This window comes from Pristiophorus japonicus, chromosome 2, assembly GCF_044704955.1.
Source record: "Pristiophorus japonicus isolate sPriJap1 chromosome 2, sPriJap1.hap1, whole genome shotgun sequence".
Lineage (NCBI taxonomy): Eukaryota > Metazoa > Chordata > Chondrichthyes > Pristiophoridae > Pristiophorus > Pristiophorus japonicus.
The window spans coordinates 88,395,399-88,418,590 of NC_091978.1; the positions used below are offsets into that span (position 1 = coordinate 88,395,399).

Sequence of the window (23,192 nt, forward strand, 5' to 3'; positions counted from 1 at the left end):
CTCGTAGGACTGCTCTTAGTCCTGGCCAAGGTGGCCAGTAACTGGTCCAGGTATTGGGCGGTCGAGGGGGTTGTTCGGCCCAACTGCCTATCTCTCTTCCATGGCTACGTTCGCGCCTGGGTGTCCCTGGAGATGGAGCACGCAGTGTCCACCGGCACGTTTGAGGCATTCCCCGACTGGTGGGCACTGGTGGGACTAGAGTGTATCATCACCCCGGGGAGTAGAATTTTCGTTTAACTTGTTAAGGGTTAATTTATAGTCCTTATTAGTTGTTCCCTTTTAAAAAGGCTGGCATAGCTGACATGCTTAACTTTAAATTGGCAATTGCCAGCAAGAAGAAGAGTGAGCAGACCATTGGTGTCCATAAACAACACTTCTGCTGACCATTGATGTCCATAAACTACACTTCCGCTGACCATTGGTGTCCATAAACACTTCTGCTGCCTGGTCCGCTCTACAGGAGCCCTGCAGTACTCATTGGAGCGCGTCTCATGATTCACGTGGTCTGCTGCATGCTCCACAACTACGCCATCATCAGCATACAGCTCTTGCGTACAGGCATACAGTGAACAGCTGAGGAACAGGAGGAGGAAAAGGAAGAAGCGGAAGAGGAAGAAGCGGAAGAGGAGGAATAGGAAGGGAGGAGGTAACCCAGACAGTTCCTTTCTGCACAGACTGTCCGTGATCGACTCATCAGACTGCGGTATCAGTGAATTCCCCATTTAACGATAGTCCCACACCTCACTGACCATCACAGCATCCTCTTGGCCACAATGTTGAAATAAATTCTACCACAAAAGAAACATTCCAATCCAACTTTATACATCAACCATCCAATATTACTTAACAAAGCCAACTTAGCAGCCTTGTGCATTTCCTTAATGCCTGCACTCAGTGTGCCTTCATCTGTTCTAGTGCTCCTACGAAGTGCTACCCCAGTGGCTGTGGAAGGCTGTTGACTTTGAATGGGGGAGACTGCAGATGACTTTGCACGATGACCTTGAACAGCTCTGAGCCTAGAAAGCCCGGCTACAGACAGCACAACCTCGGCATGGGCAGCAGCACAATGGGTTGTCTGGCTGACAGGCAACAGCAAGGGCAGAGTGGCAGTGGTGGGAGGACAAATGCCGTCATCCTGAGAGAGCACAACAGGTTCATGCTCCACAGATCCACTGCCACTCCCCGGGGTGGTGCTTCAGCATTCTTAGTAATCTGTTGGAGGACAGCCTGCTGGAATTCTGTGACACCCTGCAAGCCCCTTTCAACACTAGTAACCACAGCCACGATGGCAGCAGTCTGTGCTTGCGTGGCAACAAGCTGAGCTTGCATGACTTCAGTCTGAGCTTCCACTGCAGCACTGACATTGGGTGGCTTCTGCTTGTGCTGCAGTGGAAGCTGAGACATCGGCCATCAGGCACTGCATCATGGTGGGTCCACAAGTGCACTAATGGATCTGCCCATCCATTTCATGATGGAAAGGATGGGCTCTAAGCTCTGCGCAAAGTCCTGTGCAAGGTTAGTGCTGGAATCCTCCAAGCTCCTTGACATTGCATTCAGGTTTTCTGGCAGGCCTGCCAATGCACCAAACATTTCATTGTGCATACCCATTATCCTTCTTCTGTAGACTGCCCCATCGAAGTCTTCATCGGAGTGCACTGCACCAGAACTCGTGTGCGACCTCGCCCTCCAGTGAGTTGGCACCTGCCCTACCCTTTTCCTCTTCCCTGGCTGCAGCCTACTCATGCCCGGTGACTCACCAAGGACAGATCCCATCTCTATGCTACCCTCTAAAGCCGCAATTCCAGTATCTGAGCTGGTGGCTGCGAGTGTCAAATTGAGGTAATTCTCCTTCATCATTGCTCTCCTTTCTCTCTTATTATTGCACGACTGGCTGGGCAGGTTCGATTTAGCATGTAGTCCTGTGTTGCAGCTTTCCAAGGTTGGCACTTCAGTGTTAGGTGTGCCTGGTGCTGCTCCTGGCATGCTCTTCTACACTCCTAATTGAACCAGGGTTGGTCCCCTGGCTTGGTGGTAATGGTAGATTGAGGGATATGCCGGGCCATGAGGTTACAGATTGTGATGGAATACAATTCTGCTGTTACTGATGGTCCACAGTGCCTCATGGATGCCCAGTTTTGAACTATTAGATCTGTTCTGAATCTGTCCCATTTAGCATGGTGGTAGTGCCACACAACACGATGGAGGGTGTCCTCAGTGTGAAGACGAGATGTTGTCTCCACAAGGACTGTGCGGTGATCACTGCAACCAATGCTGTCTTGGACAAATGCATCTGTGACAGGTAGATTGATGAGGACGAGGTCAAGTAGTGTCAGCTGTGGCTCAGTGGGTAGTGTACTCGCCCCTGAGTCATAAGGTTGTGGGTTCAAGTCCCACTCCAGAGATTTGAGCACATAAATCTAGGCTGTATTCCAGTGCAGTGCTGAGGGAGTGCTGGATCTGTCGGAGGTGCCGTCTTTCGGATGAGATGTTAAACCGAGGTCCCGCTTGCTCTCTCTCAGGTGGATGTAAAAGATCCCTTGGCACTATTTCAAAAAAGAGCAGGGGAGTTGTCCCCGGTGTCCTGGCTAATATTTATCCCTCAATCAACATAACAAAAACAGATTATTTGGTCATTATCACATTGCTGTTTGTGGGAGCTTGCTCTGCACGAAATTGGCTGCCGCGTTTCCCACATTACATGTGACTGCACTCCAAATGTACTTCATTGGCTTTTTAAAGCACTTTTAAACATCCGGTGGTCGTGAAAGTCGCCGTATAAAACTGCAAGTCTTTCTTTCTTTCTTTCCCTCATGTTGGTTCTCTCACCACCTCCCGCAGTCCTAGTCTGGCAGCTATGTCCTTCAGGACACGGCCAGCTTGGTCAGTAGTGGTGTTACTGAGCCACTCTTGGTGATGGACATTGAAGATCCCCACCCAGAGGACATTCTGTGCCCTTGCTACCCTCAGTGCATCGTCGGAGGCGGAACGGCAGTCGGGAGTTCGCTGGTGAGGCCTACAAAAGGCACAGCAGGAACTCCGGGGAGCAGCGTCGAGGAGGAGGCGGAGCGGCAGTCGGGAGTTCGCTGATGAGGCCTACAAAAGACACAGCGGGGAGTCCGGGGAGCAGCGCGAAGGTGGAGGCAGTCGGGAGTTCGCTGGAGAGACCAGCGAGGTGCGTCGGAGAGACCAGTCGGTGCAGCTGCAGCAGGGAGGCAAAAAAGTAGAAAGAAATCGAAAGGTGACGTCACAGCCAAGTGGGTAAGTGATTGGCTGGTGATTGGTGAGTAGTTTTTCTTTTTCTTTTCTTTATCAGTGAGTAACATTTAACATTGTTGTTGCCAACTTAAGTGTATCTAAGGGTTAAGTCATGGCAGGAGAGCTCGGACACGTGTTATGCTCCTCCTGTACTATGTGGGAAGTCAGGGATGCCTCCGTGTGCGGGAAGTGTATCCGACTCCAGCTCCTGACGGACCGCGTTGCGGAATTGGAGCTGCGGGAGGATTCACTCTGGAGCATGCATGATGCTGAGAATGATGTGAATAGCACGTTTAGTGAGTTGGTCTTACCGCAGGTAAAGGGTCCACAGCCAGATAGGGAATGGAAGACCAACAGGAAGAGTAGTGCAAGAAAGGTAGTGCAGGGATCCCTTGCGGTCATTCCCCTGCAAAACAGATACACCGCTTTGAGTACTGTTGAGGGGGATGACTCATCAGGGGAGGGCAGCAGCAGCCAAGTTCATGGCACTGTGGGTGGCTCTGCTGCACAGGAGGGCAGGAAAAAGAGTGGGAGAGCGATAATGATAGGGGATTCAATTGTAAGGGGAATAGATAGGCGTTTCTGCGGCCACAACCAAGACTCCAGGATGGTATGTTGCCTCCCTGGTGCAAGGGTCAAGGATGTCTCGGAGCGGGTACAGGACATTCTGAAAAGGGAGGGTGAACAGCCAGTTGTCGTGGTGCATATAGGCAGCAACGATATAGGTAAAAAACAGGATGAGGTCCTACGAGACGAATTCATGGAGCTAGGAGTTAAATTTAAAAATAGGACCTCAAAAGTAGTAATCTCGGGATTGCTACCAGTGCCACGTGCTAGTCAGAGTAGGAATCGCAGGATAGCTCAGATGAATACGTGGCTTGAGCAGTGGTGCAGAAGGGAGGGATTCAAATTCCTGGGACATTGGAACCGGTTCTGGGGGAGGTGGGACCAGTACAAACCGGACGGTCTGCACCTGGGCAGGATCGGAACCAATGTCCTAGGGGTAGTGTTTGCTAGTGCTGTTGGGAGGAGTTAAACTAATGTGGCAGGGGGATGGGAACCTATGCAGGAAAACAGAGGGAAATAAAATGGAGTCAGAAGCAAAAGATAGAAAGGAGAATAGTAAAAGTGGAGGGCAAAAAACAAAAAGGGCCACATTACAGCAAAATTCTAAAGGGGCAAAGTGTGTTAAAAAGATAAGCCTGAAGGCTCTGTGCCTCAATGCGAGGAGTATTCGGAATAAGGTGGACGAATTAACTGCGCAGATAGCAGTTAACGGGTATGATGTAATTGGCATCATGGAGACATGGCTCCAGGGTGACCAAGGTTGGGAACTCAACATCTAAGGGTATTAGCATTTAGGAAGGATAGACAGAAAGGGAAAGGAGGTGGGGTGGCGTTGCTGGTTAAAGAGGAAAATAATGCAATAGTAAGGAGGGACATTAGCCTGGATGATGTCCAGGGGATTCAAATAATAACATCACGGTGGGGCAGACAATAATCAGCGGAATAATGGAGGCATGTGAAAAAGGAATGGCAGTAATCATGGGGGATTTTAACCTACATATCGATTGGTCAAATCAAATCGAACGGGGTAGCCTTGAGGAGGAATTCATAGAATGCATATGGGATTGTTTCTTAGAACAGTATGTTACAGAACCTACAAGGGAGCAAGCTATCTTAGATCTGGTCCTGTGTAATGAGACAGGAATAATAAACGATCTCCTAGTAAAAGATCCTCTCGGAATGAGTGATCTCAGTATGGTTGAATTTGTAATACAGATTGAGGGTGAGGAAGTAGTGTCTCAAACGAGCGTACTATGCTTAAACAAAGGGGACTACTGTGGGATGAGGGCAGAATTGGCTAAAGTAGACTGGGAACACAGATTAAACGGTGGCACAATTGAGGAACAGTGGAGGACTTTTAAGGAGCTCTTTCATAGTGCTCAACAAAAATATATTCCAGTGAAAAAGAAGGGTGGTAAGAGAAGAGATAATGAGCCGTGGCTAACCAAGGAAATAAAGAAGAGTATCAAATTAAAAACCAATGTGGCCAAGGTTAGTGGGAAACTAGAAGATTGGGAAAATTTTAAACGACAGCAAAGAATGACTTAGAAAGCAATAAAGAAAGGAAAGATAGATTACGAAAGTAAACTTGCGCAAAACATAAAAACAGATAGTAAAAGCTTTTACCGATATATAAAACGGAAAAGAGTGACTAAAGTAAATGTTGGTCCCTTAGAAGATGAGAAGGGGGATTTAATAATGGGAAATGTGGAAATGGCTGAGACCTTAAACAATTATTTTGCTTCGGTTTTCACAGTGGAAGACACAAAAACCATGCCAAAAATTGCTGGTCATGGGAATGTGGGAAGGGAGGACCTTGAAACAATCACTATCACTAGGGGGGTAGTGCTGGACAGGCTAATGGGACTCAAGGTAGACAAGTCCCCTGGTCCTGATGAAATGCATCCCAGGGTATTAAAAGAGATGGCGGAAGTTATAGTAGATGCATTCGTTATAATCTACCAAAATTATCTGGACTCTGGGGAGGTACCATCGGATTGGAAAGCAGCTAATGTAACGCCTCTGTTTAAAAAAGGGGGAAGACAAAAAGCAGGTAACTATAGGCCAGTTAGTTTAATATCTGTAGTGGGGAAAATGCTTGAAGCTATCATTAAGGAAGAAATAGCGGGACATCTAGATAGGAATAGTGCAATCAAGCAGACGCAACATGGATTCATGAAGGGGAAATCATGTTTAACTAACTTACTGGAATTCTTTGAGGATATAACAAGCATGGTGGATAGAGGTGTACCGATGGATGTGGTGTATTTAGATTTCCAAAAGGCATTCAATAAGGTGCCACACAAAAGGTTACTGCAGAAGATAAAGGTACACGGAGTCAGAGGAAATGTATTAGCATGGATCGAGAATTGGCTAGCTAACAGAAAGCAGAGAGTCGGGTTAAATGGGTCCTTTTCGGGTTGGAAATCGGTAGTTGATGGTGTGCCACAGGGATCGGTGCTGGGACCACAACTGTTTACAATATACATAGATGATCTGGAAGAGGGGACAGAGTGTAATGTAACAACATTTGCAGATGACACAAAGATTCATGGGAAAGCGGGTTGTGTAGAGGACACAGAGAGGCTGCAGTGAGATTTAGATAGGTTAAGCGAATGGGCTAAAGTTTGGCAGATGGAATATAATGTCGGAAAAAAAACAGTAAAAGGGAATATTATTTGAATGGGGAGAAATGACAACATGCTGCGGTGCAGAGGGACCTGGGGGTCCTTGTGCATGAAACTCTTTTAGGAGTAAACAAAAAACATTAAACTGTTCCCCCCCGATCTGGGGGAAACACCAACATTTACAAGGCCCTTTTTTTTATTTTTTTGGTCTTTTTTTTGGGCACAGAATCAATTTTTTTTTCCAAGTGCCCCCTATAAAAGGGGAGGGGGACACTAAAAGCACCGGCAATTAAAACAAATTAACTTAAAAACATAAAATCAAATGAAAATTTGGTTGCCGGGCGTGATGATGCACTCCAGTCCCTCTGGTGCCCACCTCTCGCGGAAGGCCGCGAGCGTACCGGTGGACACCGTGTGCTCCATCTCCAAGGACACCCTGGACCGGATGTATGCGCGGAAGAGAGGCAGGCAGTCTGGCTGAACGACCCCCTCGACCGCCCGCTGCCTGGACCGGCTGATGGCCCCCTTGGCCGTGCCCAGGAGCAGTCCTACGAGGAGGCCCTCGGACCTATCCGCTCCCCTCCGCACAGGGTGCCCGAAGATCAGGAGTGTGGGACTGAAGTGCAGCCAGAATTTCAGGAGCAGCCCCTTTAAATAACAGAACAGGGGCTGCAACCTCGTGCACTCAATAAAAACATGGAACACGGACTCTTCCAGACCGCAGAAATTGCAGGCGGCCTGGGAGCCCGTGAACCGGCTTAAAAATTTATTGCACGGCACTGCTCCGTGCACCACCCTCCAGGCCAAGTCCCCGACAAATAGTGGGAGGACCCCTGCGTAGAGTGCCCTCCATCGGGGACCCCCGCCTCCTCCGGACGGCAAGATGGTACGCTATGGCGTGTCCAGACGGCAGGCGAGAATGGCAAAGTTGAGAGTGTGCAGGAGCAGCCCGTACAGGAAACCCCTCCGCGCGGAACTGAAAGGCACGGAGGGGATTTCCCCGAGGCGGCTCAAGTTGTGAGGCGCCGGCCCCCGAGGGAGGTTCCGGGGTTTGGTGCCGATGTGCATGAAACTCTTTTTGGGAGTAAACAAAAAACATTAAACCGTGCCCCCCCGATCTGGGGGAAACACCAAACATTTACAGGCCCTTTTATTTTTTTGTGGTATTTTTGGGGGGTTTTTTTTTGGGCACAAAAACATTTTTTTTCTCCAAGTGCCCCCCACAAAAGGGGAGGGGGACACTAAAAGCACCAGCAATTAAAACAAATTAACTTAAAAACATAAAGTCAAATTAAAATTTGGTTGCCGGGCGTGATGATGCACTCCAGTCCCTCCGGTGCCCACCTCTCGCGGAAGGCCGCGAGCGTACCGGTGGACACCGCGTGCTCCATCTCTAGGGACACCCTGGCCTGGATGTATGCGCGGAAGAGAGGCAGGCAGTCTGGCTGAACGACCCCCTCGACCGCCCGCTGCCTGGACCGGCTGATGGCACCCTTGGCCGTGCCCAGGAGCAGTCCTACGAGGAGGCCCTCGGACCTACCCGCTCCCCTCCGCACAGGGTGCCCGAAGATCAGGAGTGTGGAATTTCAGGAGCAGCCCCTTTAAATAACAAAACAGGGACTGCAACCTCGTGCACTCAATAAAAACATGGAACATGGACTCTTCCAGACCGCAGAAATTGCAGGCGGCCTGGGAGCCCGTGAACCGGCTTTAAAATTTATTGCACGGGACTGCTCCATGCACCACCCTCCAGGCCAAGTCCCCGATAAATACTGGGAGGACTCCCGCGTAGAGTGCCCTCCATCGGGGACCCCCGCCTCCTCCGGACGGCAAGATGGTACGCCATGGCGTGTCCGGACGGCAGGCGAGGATGGCAAAGTTGAGAGTGTGCAGGAGCAGCCCGTACAGGAAACCCCTCCGCGCGGAACTGAAAGGCACGGAGGGGATTTCCCCGAGGCGGCTCAAGTTGTGAGGCGCCGGCCTCCGAGGGAGATTCCGGGGTTTGGTGCCGATATGCATGAAACTCTTTTTGAAGTTTATCTGCAAAACAAAAACATTAATCGGTGCCACCCGACCTGGATGACACACCAGACATTTACAAGGCCCTCTTTTTTGGGTTTTTTTTTGTGTTTTTTTTTTTTTGGGCACTAAAATCACCTTTTTTCCCCAGTGCCCCCTATAAAAGGGAAGGGGACACTAAAAGCACCGGCAATTAAAACAAATTAAACTTTAAAATGTAAAATCAAATTAAAATTTGGTTGCCGGGCGTGATGATGCACTCCAGTCCCTCCGGTGCCCACCTCTCGCGGAAGGCCGCGAGCGTACCGGTGGACACCGCGTGCTCCATTTCCAAGGACACCCTGGACCGGATGTAAGAGCGGAAGAGAGGCAGGCAGTCAGGTTGAATGACCCCCTCGACCGCCCGCTGCCTGGACCGGCTGATGGCACCCTTGGCCGTGCCCAGGAGCAGTCCTACGAGGAGGCCCTCGGACCTACCCGCTCCCCTCCGCACAGGGTGCCCAAAGATCAGGAGAGTGGGACTGAAGTGCAGCCAGAATTTCAGGAGCAGCCCCTTCAAATAGTGTAACAGGGGCTGCAACCTCGTGCACTCAATAAAAACATGGAACACGGACTCCTCCAGACCGCAGAAATTGCAGGCGGCCTGGGAGTCCGTGAACCGGCTTAAAAATTTATTGCACGGCACTGCTCCGTGCACCACCCTCCAGGCCAAGTCCCCGATGAATAGTGGGAGGACCCCTGCGTAGAGTGCCCTCCATCGGGGACCCCCGCCTCCTCCGGACGGCAAGATGGTACGCCATGGCGTGTCCGGACGGCAGGCGAGGATGGCAAAGTTGAGAGTGTGCAGGAGCAGCCCGTACAGGAAACCCCTCCGCGCGGAACTGAAAGGCACGGAGGGGATTTCCCCGAGGCGGCTCAAGTTGTGAGGTGCCGGCCCCCGAGGGAGGTTCCGGGGTTTGGTGCCGATGTGCATGAATTCCAAAAAGTTAGTTTGCAGGGAGTCGGGATAAATGGGTCCTTTTCAGGTTGGAAATCGGTGGTTAGTGGCGTGCCACAGGGATCGGTGCTGGGACCACAACTGTTTACAATATACACAGATGACCTGGAAGAGGGGACAGAGTGTAGTGCAACAAAATTTGCAGATGACACAAAGATTAGTGGGAAAGCGGGTTGTGTCGAGGACACAGAGAGGCTGCAAAGAGATTTAGATAGGTTAAGCGAATGGGCTAAGGTTTGGCAGATGGAATACAATGTCGGAAAATGTGAGGTCATCCACCTTAGAAAAAAAAACGGAATATTATTTGAATGGGGAGAAATTACAACATGCTGTGGTGCAGAGGGACCTGGGGGTCCTTGTGCATGAAACACAAAAAGTTAGTTTGCAGGTGCAGCAGGTAATCAGGAAGGCGAATGGAATGTTGGCCTTCATTGCGAGAGGGATGGAGTACAAAAGCAGGGAGGTCCTGCTGCAACTGTATAGGGTATTGGTGAGGCCGCACCTGGAGTACTGCGTGCAGTTTTGGTCACCTTACTTAAGGAAGGATATACTAGCTTTGGAGTGGGTACAGAGACATTTCACTAGGCTGATTCCGGAGATTAGGGAGTTACCTTATGATGATAGATTGAGTAGACTGGGTCTTTACTCAGAGTTCAGAAGGATGAGGGGTGATCTTGTAGAAACATTTAAAATAATGAAAGGGATAGACAGGATAGAGGCAGAGAGGTTGTTTCCACTGGTCGGGGAGACTAGAACTAGGGGGCACAGCCTCAAAATACGGGGGAGCCAATTTAAAACCAAGTGGAGAAGGAATTTCTTCTCCCAGAGGGTTGTGAATCTGTGGAATTCTCTGTCCAAGGAAGCAGTTGAGGCTAGCTCATTGAATATATTCAAATCACAGATAGATAGATTTTTAACCAATAAGGGAATTAAGGGTTATGGGGAGCGGGCGGGTAAGTGGAGCTGAGTCCACGGCCATATCAGCCATGATCTTGTTGAATGGCGGAGCAGGCTCGAGGGGCTAGATGGCCTACTCCTATTCCTAATTCTTATGTTCTTATGTTCTTATTAATGTTGGGGAAGTCCAGAACCAGGGGTCACAGTTTAAGGATAAGGGGTAAGCCATTTAGGACCGAGATGAGGAGAGACTTCTTCACCCAGAGAAGGGTGAACCTGTGGAATTCTCTGCCACAGAAAGTTGTTGAGGCCAATTCACTAAATATATTCAAAAATGAGTTAGATGTAGTCCTTACTACTAAGGGAATCAAGGGGTATGGTGAGAAAGCAGGAATGGGGTACTGAAGTTGCATGTTCAGCCAGGAACTCATTGAATGGCGGTGCAGGCTCGAAGGGCCGAATGGCCTACTCCTGCACCTATTTTCTATGTTTCTATGTTTCTATGATGTGGAATCGGTACGGGTGGAGCTGCGGAATTCCAAAGGTCAGAAAATGCTAGTGGGAGTTGTGTACAGACCACCATACAGTAGTGGTGAGGTTGGGGACAGCATCAAACAAGAAATAAGGGATGTGTGCAATAAAGGTACAGCAGTTATCATGGGCGACTTTAATCTACATATTGATTGGCTAACCAAACTGGTAGCAATACAATGGAGGAGGATTTCCTGGAGTGTATTAGGGATGATTTTCTCGACCAATATGTCGACGAACCAACGAGCGAGCTAGCCATCCTAGACTGGGTGATGTGCAATGAAAAGGGACTAATTAGCAATCTAGTTGTGCAAGGCCCCTTGGGGAAGAGTGACCATAATATGGTAGAATTCTTTATTAAGATGGAGAGTGACACAGTTAATTCGGAAACTAGGGTCCTGAACTTAAGGAAAGGTACCTTTGACGGTATGAGGCGTGAATTGGTTAGAATAGACTGGCAAAGGTTAGTTAAAGGGTTGACGGTGGATAAGCAATGGCAAACATTTAAAGATCACATGGATGAACTTCAGCAATTGTACATCCCTGTCTGGAGTAAAAATAAAACGGGGAAGGTGGCTCAACCATGACTAAAGCCAAGGAAGAGGCATATAATTTGGCTAGAAAATGCAACAAACCTGAGGACTGGGAGAAATTTAGAATTCAACAGAGGAAGACTTAGGGTTTAATTAAGAGGGGGAAAATAGAGTACGAAAGGAAGCTTGCAGGGAACATAAAAACTGACTGCAAAAGCTTCCATAGGTATGTGAAGAGAAAAAGATTAGTGAAGACAAACGTAGGTCCCTTGCAGTTGGATTCAGGAGAATTTATAATGCGGAACAAAGAAATAGCAGACCAATTGAACAAATACTTCGGTTCTGTCTTCACGAAGGAAGACACAAATAATCTTCCAAATGTACTAGGGGACAGAGGGTCTAGTGAGAAGGAGGAACTGAAGGATATCCTTATCAGGTGGGAAATTGTGTTCGGGAAATTGATGGGATTGAAGGCCAACAAATCCCCGGGGCCTAATGTCTGCATCCCAGAGTACTTAAGGAAGTGGCCCTCGAAATAGTGGATGCATTGGTGATCATTTTCCAATAGTCGATTGACTCTAGATCAGTTCCTATGGACTGGAGGGTAGCTAATGTAACATCACTTTTTAAAAAAGGAGGGAGAGAGAAAATAGGTAATTATAGACCGGTTAACCTGACATCAGTCGTGGGGAAAATGTTGGAATCAATCATTAAGGATGAAATAGCAGTGCATTTGGAAAGCAGTGACAGGATTGGACCAAGTCAGCTTGGATTTATGAAAGGGAAATCATGCTTAACGAATCTTCTGGAATTTTTTGAGGACGTAACTAGCAGAGTGGACAAGGGAGAACCAGTGGATGTGGTGTATTTGGACTTTCAAAAGGCTTTTGACAAGGTCCCACACAAGAGATTGGTGTGCAAAATCAAAGCGCATGGTATTGGGGTAATGTACTGACGTGGATAGAGAACTGGTTGGCAGACAGGAAGCAGAGAGTCGGGATAAGCGGGTCCTTTTCAGAATGGCAGGCAGTGACTCGTGGAGTGCCGCAGGGCTCAGTGCTGGGACCTCAGCTTTTTACAATATACATTAACGATTTAGATGAAGGAATTGAGTGTAATATCTCCAAGTTTGCGGATGACACTAAACTAAGTGGCGGTGTGAGCTATAAGGAGGACGGTAAGAGGCTGCAGGGCGACTTGGACAGGTTAGGTGAGTGGGAAAATGCATGGCAGATGCAGTATAATGTGGACAAATGTGAGGTTATCCATTTTGGGCGCAAAAAGAAAAAGTCAGAATATTATCTGGATGGCGGCAGATTAGGAAAAGGGGAGGTGCAACGAGACCTGGGTGTCATGGTTCATCAGTCACTGAAAGTGGGCATGCAGGTACAGCAGGTAGTGAAGAAGGCAAATGGTATGTTGACCTTCATAGCTAGGGGATTTGAGTATAGGAGGAGGGAGATCTTACTGCAGTTGTACAGGGCCTTGGTGAGGCCTCACCTGGAATACTGTGTTCAGTTTTGGTCTCCTAATCTGAGGAAGGACGTTCTTGCTATTGAGGGAATGCAGCGAAGGTTCACCAGACTGATTCCAGAGATGGCTGGGCTGTCATATGAGGAGAGATTGGATCAACTGGGCCTTTATTCACTGGAATTTCGAAGGATGAGAGGGGATCTCATAGAAACGTATAAGATTCTGATGGGACTGGACAGGTTAGATGCGGAAGAATGTTCCCGATGTTGGGGAAGTCCAGAACCAGGGGACATAGTCTTAGGATAAGGAGTAGGCCATTTAGGACTGAGATGAGGAGGAACTTCTTCACTCAGAGAGTTGTTAACCTATGGAATTCCCTGCCGCAGAGAGTTGTTGATGCCAGTTCATTGGATATATTCAAGAGGGAGTTAGATATGGCCCTTACGGCTAAGGGGCGGGGGGGGGGGGGTCAAGGAGTATGGAGAGAAAGCAGGAAAGGGGTACTGAGGGAATGATCAGCCATGATCTTATTGAATGGTGGTGCAGGCTCTAAGGGCCGAATGGCCTACTCCTGCACCTATTTTCTATGTTTCTATGTTTCTATGTTTCCAAGTGGTGTTTAGCATGGTTAATACTGATTTATCAACAAATCGGGCCCCAACAACATCCCGACTATCGGGCTGAAGACTTGTGCTCCTGAACTAGCCGTGCCTCTAGCCAAGCTGTTCCAGTACAGCTACAACACTGGCATCTATTCGACAATGTGGAAAATTGTCCAGGTATGTCCTGTCTACAAAAAGCAGGACAAATCCAATCCGGCCAATTACCGCCCGATCAGTCTACTCTCAATCATCACTAAAGTGATGGAAGGTGTCATCAGCAGTGCTATCAAGCGGTATTTACTCACCAGTAACATGTTCACTGATGCCCAGTTTGGGTTCCGCCAGGACCACTCAGCTCCAGACCTCATTGTTCCAAACATGGACAAAAGACCTGAATTCCAGAGGTGAGGTGAGAGTGACTGCCCTTGACATCAAGGTCGCATTTAACTGAGTGTGGCATCAATGAACCCTCGTAAAACTGAAGTCAGTGGGCATTAGGGGGAAAACTCTCCACTGGCTGGAGTCATACCTAGCACAAAGGAAGATGGATGTGGTAGTTGGTGGTCAATCATCACAGCCCCAGGATATCACTGCAGGAGTTCCTCAGGGCAGTGTCCTCGGCCCAACCATCTTCAGCTGCTTCATCGATGACCTTCCCTTTATCACAAGGTCAGAAGTGGGGATGTTCACTGATGACTGCAGTGTTCAGTGCCATTCGCAACTCCTCAGATAATGAAGCAGTCCATGCCCACATGCAGGAAGACCTGGATGACATTCAGGCTTGGGCTGATAAGCGTCAAGTAACATTCACGCCACACAAGTGCCAGGCAATGACCTTCTCCAACAAGCAAGAGTCTAACCACTGCTCCTTGACAGTCAACGGCATTACCATCACTGAATCCCCCACCATCAACATCCTGGGGGTCACCATTGACCAGAAATGTCACTGCACCAGCCACATAAATACTGTGGCACCAAGAGCAGGTCAGAGGTTGGGTATTCTGCGGCGAGTGTCTCACCTCCTGACTCCCCAAAGCCTTCCCAGCATCTACAAGGCACAAGTCAAGAGTGTGATGGAAAATTCACCACTTGCCTGAATGAATGCAGCTCCAACAACACTCAAGAAGCTCGACACCAGGACAAAGCAGCCCCAACTTAAACATTCACTCCGTCCATCACTGGGGCACCATGGCTACAGTGTGTACCATTTACAAGAAGCACTGCAGCAACTCGCCAATGCTTCTTCGGCAGCAACTCCCAAACCCATGGCCTCTACCACCTAGAAAGGACAAGGGCAGCAGGTGCATGGGAACACCACCACCTCCACATACCCCTCCAAGTCACACACCATCCTGACTTGGAAGTATATTGACGTTCCTTCATCGCTGGGTCAAAATCCTGGAACTCCCTCTCTAACAGCACTGTGGGAGTGCAGCGGTTCAAGAAGACGGCTCACCACCATCTTCTCACAGGCAGTTAGTGATGGGCAATAAGTGCTGGCCTTGCCAGCGGCATCTACATCTCATGAACACATTTTTTTAAATCAGCTGAGAGGATGGTAGGTAGTGTGGTGCAATGTGTTTGGGTGATATGCCTGTCATGGTTGAATAGCTGAGTGTGTGCAAGCTGTGAGATGTGGGTGTGCAGTTTGCAGTCATGGTAAGTGTGTGAGTGTGAGGTGAAGCTATAAATGTGAGGTATGATTCGTGTTTGGTAGCGATTGTTGGTAGGTGAGTGATGGGGGCATAGTGCTTTGAGCAGTGTGTGAGGCTAGTGGTGCAGTTGGTGGGATATGGCATTTGAAGCTGAATTAACTGACCTTGACCACTCATGTGAGGTCATTAAACTTATTCCTGCACTAAGTCCATGCCCTCTGGGCTAAACTTCTGGCCTTCACCACAGCCACTATCTGCTCCCATTGGACTTTACACTTTTATCTGGAGGGCCTCCTGGCTCCCTATAGAAACAGCACCTTTCTCCTTCTATCCAGCTCCTGCAACAAGGCCTCCAGTGCTGCATTTGGGAAACTTGGTGTATGCTTTCTCTTCTGTTGTGCCATCATTAGTTGTTTTTCACAGTCTTCTCCAGCCAGTTCATTGAGCTGCTGCAGGCAGAATGCACCTACTCTTTAAGAGGTGTGGACAGCCTAGCTTTAAGTGGTGCTAGCCTTGCATGAACTGTGGCCCCCTGCTGAGCATTCAGCCACTCAGCAGCATGTTCAGCACTGGGCTGAACGCCGCAATCATGGAAATGACAGATAGCATTAAGTTCATGTGTTGCCTGCATTCCTCTGAAAGGGTGCAGGTTGATCGAATTTCTAGGCAACAATCTTTGTATTTTCTGTGTCGATTCCTCCTTTTCTCCCATCTCAGACAATTCCTAAATCGTGCTGGAGTACAGCTCCACATTTGGCATTTGCCTTCTGCCATCTCACCCAACTGCAATTTTCTTCATTGTAAGTGTCGACAGTGCTATTGGCTGGACTAGCTGTGGAGGGTATCACAGCCAAGCCTGATCAACATCCACATGCGCAAATATTCCAGCAGAAGTCTGTGAATAATGCTCAGGAACACGATTTTTTTCTATGCCTCCTAGCCTGGAGCAGAGGCAAAGGTCAGCTATCAGCACAGGCCAGGAATCCAACTTGCATTGTTCATAACTGCACTAACAGAATTTACTCACTGGGGAGTGAAATTACCATGTCATTTCACAATGTATCAACAAGTAAGGTAAACTGAGAAGTATAAGAATTGAAGCTGATTTCTGCAATTTCCCAAATTTGCTGGCTTTTTTTTCTGATGCAAAACAAAGTATTGTTTCCACTAGTGGATGGGTCGGTAACCACAGGTCACAGATTGAAGATAACTGGTAAAAGAACCAGAGGGGAGATGAGCAGAATTTTTTTTACGCAGCCAGTTATTCCTGGTGTCCTGGTCAATATTTATCCCTCAATAAACATAACAAAAACAGATTATCTGGTCATTATCACATTGCTGTTTTGGGAGCGAGCTGTCTTGTTTCCTACATCATCATCATCATAAGCGGTCCCTCGAACAAGAATGACTTGCTTCCACAAATGTTTCAATGAAGGACCCGATGTTCCAGTCCTGAACTCCAATTGAGAGGGTGGAAGATGTCTGTGCGTGGATTTTTTTTAACGTGTGGTGACCGTTGCACATCAGCCACCACACGGGCTCGACAGAGCTAGGTCTTTATCCAGTGGCAAGGGTTAACCAGGACGACTGGACACCTGCTCTGCTGCACGGACCTAGTTCGCACACATATCGCAGTGTCATGCTGTCCCTGGGCCCTCGGCTTGTCTGGGCCCCGTATCCTCATTCGCCGCACCTTTGCTCATGATCTTCCAGGGCCTGATGCTCCAGCTCTATTTATAGCCCCGACCCGCGGTGGTATTCTCACACAGGTCAGGGCAGCCCACGATGTACTGTTTCCTACAGTACAACAGTGACTACATGCCAAAAAGTACTTCATTGGCTGTAAAGTGCTTTGAGACGTCCGATGGTCGTGAATGGCGCTATATGAATGCAAGTTTTTCTTTTTTTCTGTTAGGTTCTGGAATGCACTGCCTGCAAAGGTGGTGGGACGCAGATTGCATAGTAGCTTCTAAAAGGGAATGCAGGCCTATGGGGAAAAAAGGGGGGGGGACTAATTGGAGAGCTCTTTCAACATGTGCTGAATGGTCTCCTTCTCCGCTTGAAGATTCTATAAACCGTCTTCCAAATTGCATTCAAACACACACTCTCTGGTGCAGATGTAACGTCATAAGATAATGGAATCTGAAGAAATCGGGATTCTTTGTGTCTTAGTACATTCCTTTAATCATTGTTCACTTTGGTGTTGTAACGTCGCTTCCACACCCACTCGATGACCTCAGTTATTTAGAGTGATTGCTGCTGCCTCCACTTCCTTCTTTTGGTCGGGATACTGGAAAGAGACACACAGCCAGCAGCGGACCCGGGTGCACGGCGAGCAGTGAGGCACGGAGTCCCTCCTCTCTGAAGGCTGCCTGTTTAAGAGTGCGCAGGAATTTCCGGCGGTTCACGCCCTTGCTGGTGGAGCAGAGAGCGAGCGAGCCTGCCGACTTTACCTGCCATCCAGCACAGCTCCAAAGAGGTGCACAGCCATCGGATCGCCGCAGTTGTTAGAGTTTGAGTCGCGGCCTGGTTTGGTTTTCTATAGTTGCAATTGTTTGTATCGGAAAATTGTATCGAGTTTTTCTTGCGACCGTTTCCCGAGGAAAAAAAAAGAATCATGTCTGGTACCAACTCAGCAACGATTGATACAGTGAAGAGAAAAATCCAGTTCCTGCAACAGCAGGCAGATGAAGCAGAGGAAAGGGCTGAGCTTCTTCAGCGGGAACTGGACAGCGAGCGGCAGGCGAAAGAAAGAGTGAGGAATTCTATTCTCTTTATAACGTGTCGCGGTGTCCGGGAGCGTTTGCTGCATCTTCCCGGTTTTGCACCTTGGCAGTTCGCCGTCTCGAATCGCGATCGTATTTTAAGCAAATCTGGTGCTCCGTTAGATTAAAGTCGCGCTTCCCCTGCCCTCGATTTTTGTTGTTGAAAATGTAAAGATGTGTTGTTACATTGCAAGGAGACAAAAGGTTGAATGTGGGTCTGACTATTGTTCATTCAAAATGGTGGAGGCTGGGTGTTGGCCAAGGGTTTGGCGAGTCAATGAAAGTTGGGATCGGGATTTGCAACCTCGGGTTTCCGTCCCTTCACCCCTTTCCCAACGATCAGTGGCTTAAGTCGGACAATTGGGTTTTGTTTCAAAGGCAGGTTTTCCTGCAGGGGAAATAAATGTGCTAAATAGTCGCAAAACGGTGGCGGGACGTGGCTGGACGTTGAGGAGAGATCGATATTTTAAACGCTGCAGAGGTTTATTTTTGTGTATTTTTAAAAAAAAACCTCTCCGAGTCAGGGTTTCCGAGTTTGTGTGTGATTTTCCTCCCCCGAATCCTTGCAAAGTTGCAGTCAGAGCAATGGAGGTCCCTTGGCTGCTCACTCGCTGCCGCAGAGCAGTCATGGTGACTGAAGCAGTCAGGAGAGGAGTTACCTGTCGGTTACCGACCAGTCTCTTCCTCTTACCCCCTCACCCGGGCGTTTGTAACATGCAGATCTTCAGATTAAAATCACGTTCTGCTGCCCCCGGCGCCTGTTTAATGGGCGTGGTGTGGGCCTGATTTTCTGGAGAGAACATTCCAGCGTTCATGCACTGAGTTACTGGGTGGTGGCCACACCAACATTTTTGTTGGAGCGCTAATGTTTTTGCAGGCAATTCAGTTGGTGCTGTGGGATATACTTTCTAATAAGCGCCCTCCAAGACTGCAGGGATATATATTTTTTTACTGGAGCCTATTGATGATCTGCAGCATAATTTTTTTTTGGCAAGTACCCGACCAGCAGAGTATTGGTGCATCGATGCTGCTTGAGGTGTTGCCCTGCAATCACCCCCTGCACATGGGCTGTTTTGAATGTGAGACGGAGATGGTGCTGTTCCAGCTCCACAAAGTGCGCAGTTTACCAGAGAGACATGTTGGAAGGTGGCTGGACCAGTTGTTGAGAGAGACATTTAGCTGTATGAATGTCTGTCTTTCTGCTTTACTGCTGATGCACTCAACAAGTAAGAGATACTCAAGTTTGACTGGATGAATTGAGGGCTGCAGAGTGGGATAGTTATGCCTAATTTCACTTCTGATTGTCTGCACTTGTGAATCATTTGCAACGGCTCCAACCTCCATCTCTCATACCACCCATGCCATTTTCCATGCCGATTTCTTGTACTTCCTGTTCCATGCTTTCCTATTTTTCTTCTTTTATCTTTTTATGCAAGAGTGCCCAGTGGAAGGTTTGGTATTCTGGGCTTTTTGCTGGTACCACTTGGTCCTGGGTAGGAGAATGTTATGAGGTGCTATGGAATACAGAGTACTTGAGCAGCCTTACTGATGCACTTGCCTGTTTGCAGTGAACGTGCCCAGAAGTTGAAGCCCATTTTGTTACTGGAAAGGGGGTGCTCTGCAACTTTTGCCTCCATTTCTTGCCAATTATGTTCCTTTCCCAGTGCAAACATCGGCCAGTGGGTCAGCGGAACTCCTGGGCTTGGAAAAATCAGTCAATCGCTAGTCATAAGAACATAACATAAGAATTAGGAACAGGAGTAGGCCATCTAGCCCCTCGAGCCTGCTCCGCCATTCAACAAGATCATGGCTGATCTGGCCGTGGACTCAGTTCCACTTGCCCACCCGCTCCCCGTAACCCTTAATTCCCTTATTGGTTAAAAATCTATTTATCTGTGATTTGAATACATTCAATGAGCTAGCCTCAACTGCTTCCTTGGGCAGAGAATTCCACAGATTCACAAGCCTCTGGGAGAAGAAATTCCTTCTCAACTCGGTTTTAAATTGGCTCCCCCGTATTTTGTGCCCCCTCGTTCTAGTCTCCCCGACCAGTGGAAACAACCTCTCTGCCTCTATCTTGTCTATCCCTTTCATTATTTTAAATGTTTCTATAAGATCACCCCTCATCCTTCTGAACTCCAACGAGTAAAGACCCAGTCTACTCAATCTATCATAAAATAACCCTCTCATCTCCAGAATCAGCCTAGTGAATCGTCTCTGTACCCCCTCCAAAGCTTGTATATCCTTCCTTAAGTAAGGTGACCAAAACTGCACGCAGTACTCCAGGTGCGGCCTCACCAATACCTTATACAGTTGCAGCAGGATCTCCCTGCTTTTGTACTCCATCCCTCTCGCAATGAAGGCCAACATTCCATTTGCCTTCCTGAGCACCTGCAAACTAACTTTTTGGGATTTATGCACAAGGACCCCCAGGTCCCTCTGCACCGCAGCATGTTGTAATTTCTCCCCATTCAAATAATATTCCCTTTTACACTTTTTTTTCAAGGTGGGTTACCTCACATTTTCCGACATTGTATTCCATCTGCCAAACCTTAGCCCATTCGCTTAACCTATCTAAATCTCTTTGCAGCCTCTCTGTCCTCTACACAACCCGCTTTCCCACTAATCTTTGTCATCTGCAAATTTTGTTACACTACACTCTGTCCCCTCTTCCAGGTCATCTATGTATATTGTAAACAGTTGTGATCCCAGCACCGATCCCTGTGGCACACCACTGACCACCGATTTACAACCCGAAAAGGACCCATTTATCCCGACTCTCTGCTTTCTGTTAGCCAGCCAATTCTCTATCCATGCTAATACATTTCCTCTGACTCCGTGTACCTTTATCTTCTGCAGTAACTTTTGTGTGGCATCTTATCGAATGCCTTTTGGAAATCTAAATACACCACATCCATCGGTACACCTCTATCCACCATGCTCGTTATATCCTCAAAGAATTCCAGTAAATTAGTTAAACATGATTTCCCCTTCATGAATCCATGTTGCATCTGCTTGATTGCACTATTCCTATCTAGATGTCCCACTATTTCTTCCTTAATGATAGTTTCAAGCACTTTCCCCACTACAGATGTTAAACTAACTGGCCTATAGTTACCTGCCTTTTGTCTGCCCCCTTTTTTTAAACAAGGCGTTACATTAGCTGCTTTCCAATCCGATGGTACCTCCCCAGAGTCCAGATAATTTTGGTAGATTATAACGAATGCATCTGCTATAATTTCCGCCATCTCTTTTAATACCCTGGGATGCATTTCATCAGAACCAGGGGACTTGTCTACCTTGAGTCCCATTAGCCTGTCCAGCACTACCTCCTTAGTGATAGTGATTATCTCAAGGTCCTCCCTTCCCACATTCCCGTGACCAGCAATTGAATAGGATTCTGTGTTTTAGTCTATGGCTGGGTAACCCTGGAGTGCAGGCATTAGATGTCCATTGATTTACTGAAAGCATTCTGTGATAGAATGTTACCAGGGCTCCAAGGATTAAATTATAAAGAGAGATTACATAAACTAGGCTTATATTTTATGGAATATAGAAGGTTAAGGGGTAATTTGATGTTTTTAGGATTTTGAAAGGAATTGATAAGGTAGATAGAGAGAATCTAGGACAAGAGGATGTAACCGTAAAATCAAAGCCAGACCATTTGGGAGAGAAGTTAGGAAAAACTTCTTCACACAAAGGATGGTAGAAATATGGAATGCACTTGCCCTCAAAAAGCAGTAGCTGCTAGCTCAATTCATAGTTTTAAATCTGAGATCAATATATTTTTTCTAGAGTATTGGGAGATATGGAGTCAAGGTGGGTAAAGGATACAGATCAGCCATGACCTCATTGAATGGTGGAACAAGCTCGATGGGCTGAATGGCCTACTACTCTAGCTATTAATGAGATTGAATGCTACCTTAAAGTTGATCTGACAACAGTTTGGACAGATCACCTGTCCTTGATTAGTAGTATTGTTTGGGGAGTGCAGTTGCAGACACTTGCGATGGCACTTTTAGAAAAGCAGAGTATTTTTAAAATGGTGAGATTGGGAAATGTTGGTGTTCAGAGGGAACCCGAGTATCCTTGTACACGAATCACTGAAAGTTAACATGCAGATACAGCAAGCAATTAAGAAAGCAAATGGTATGTTGGCCTTTATTACAAGAGCATTTGAGTATAAGATTAAGATGTCTTACTGCAATTATATAGGGCCCTAGTGAGACCACACCTGGAGTATTGTCCACAGTTTTGGTCTCCTTATCCCAGGAAGGATATACTTGCCATAGAGGGAGTGCCACAAAGGTTCACTAGACTGATTCCTTGGACGGCGGGGGGGGATTATCCTATGAGAGGAGATTGAGTAGACTAGGGCTATGTTCTTTATAGAGTTTAGAAGAATGAGAGGTGGTCTCATTGAAACATACAACATTCTTACAGGGCTTGAGAGGGAAGATGCAGGGAGGATGCTTCCTCTGGTTGGGGAGTCTAGAACCAGGGGTCACAGTCTCAGAATAAGGGGTCAAAGATGAGGAGAAACGTCTTCACTCAGGGTGGTGAATTTTTGGAATTCTCTACGCCAGAGCGCTGTAGAAGCCGTTGTTGAACATAACAAGAAATAGGAGCAGGAGTAGGTCATTTGGCACCTCGTGCCTGCTCCGCCATTTAATAAGATCATGGCTGATCTGATCATGGACTCGGCTCCACTTCCCTGCCCACTCCCCATAACCCTTTGCTCCCTTATCGCTCAAAAATCTGTGTCTCTACCTTTAAATATATTCAATGACCCAGCTTCCAGAGCTCTCTGGGGCAGAGAATTCCACAGATTTACAACCCTCAGAAAAGAAATTCCTCCTCATCTCAGTTTTAAATGGGTGGCCCCTTATTCTGAGACTATGCCCCCTGGTTTTAGTTTCCACTATGAGTGGAAATATCCTCTCCATCCACCTTGTCGAGCCCCCTCATTATCTCATGTGCTTTGATAAGATCGCCTTTCATTCTTCTGAACTCCAGTGAGTATAGGCCCAACCTACTCGAACTTTCTTCATAAGTCAACCTCTTCATCTCCGGAATCAACTTAGTGAACCTTTTCTGAACAGCTTCCAATGCAAGTACATCCTTGGAGACAAACTGTACACGGTACTCTGGGTGTGGCCACACCAATGCCCTGTACAGTTGTAATAGGACATTTCTGTTTTATATTCTATCCCACTTACACTAAAGGCCAACATTCCATTTGTCTTCCTGATTACTTGCTGTACCTGCATA

The 23,192-nt window shown here is 47.7% G+C and overlaps 1 protein-coding gene across 8 annotated transcripts in view; it reads left to right on the plus strand.

Moving 5' to 3' along the window:
* LOC139239603 (tropomyosin alpha-4 chain-like) overlaps positions 1-23,192 on the plus strand; it is a 157,038-nt gene that overhangs the window by 71,114 nt on the left and 62,732 nt on the right. The window contains exon 1 of one of the 8 annotated variants that reach the window (XM_070868399.1): positions 17,425-17,911. The exons of 4 other annotated variants lie outside the window; for them this stretch is intronic. In XM_070868399.1, coding sequence (XP_070724500.1) covers positions 17,774-17,911 — 138 coding nt within the window. In that variant the 5' untranslated portion in view covers positions 17,425-17,773. Of the gene's footprint in view, positions 1-17,424; positions 17,912-23,192 lie in introns of those variants that run through there. 3 more of the 8 variants (XM_070868398.1, XM_070868395.1, XM_070868394.1) reach the window with 3 other exon arrangements.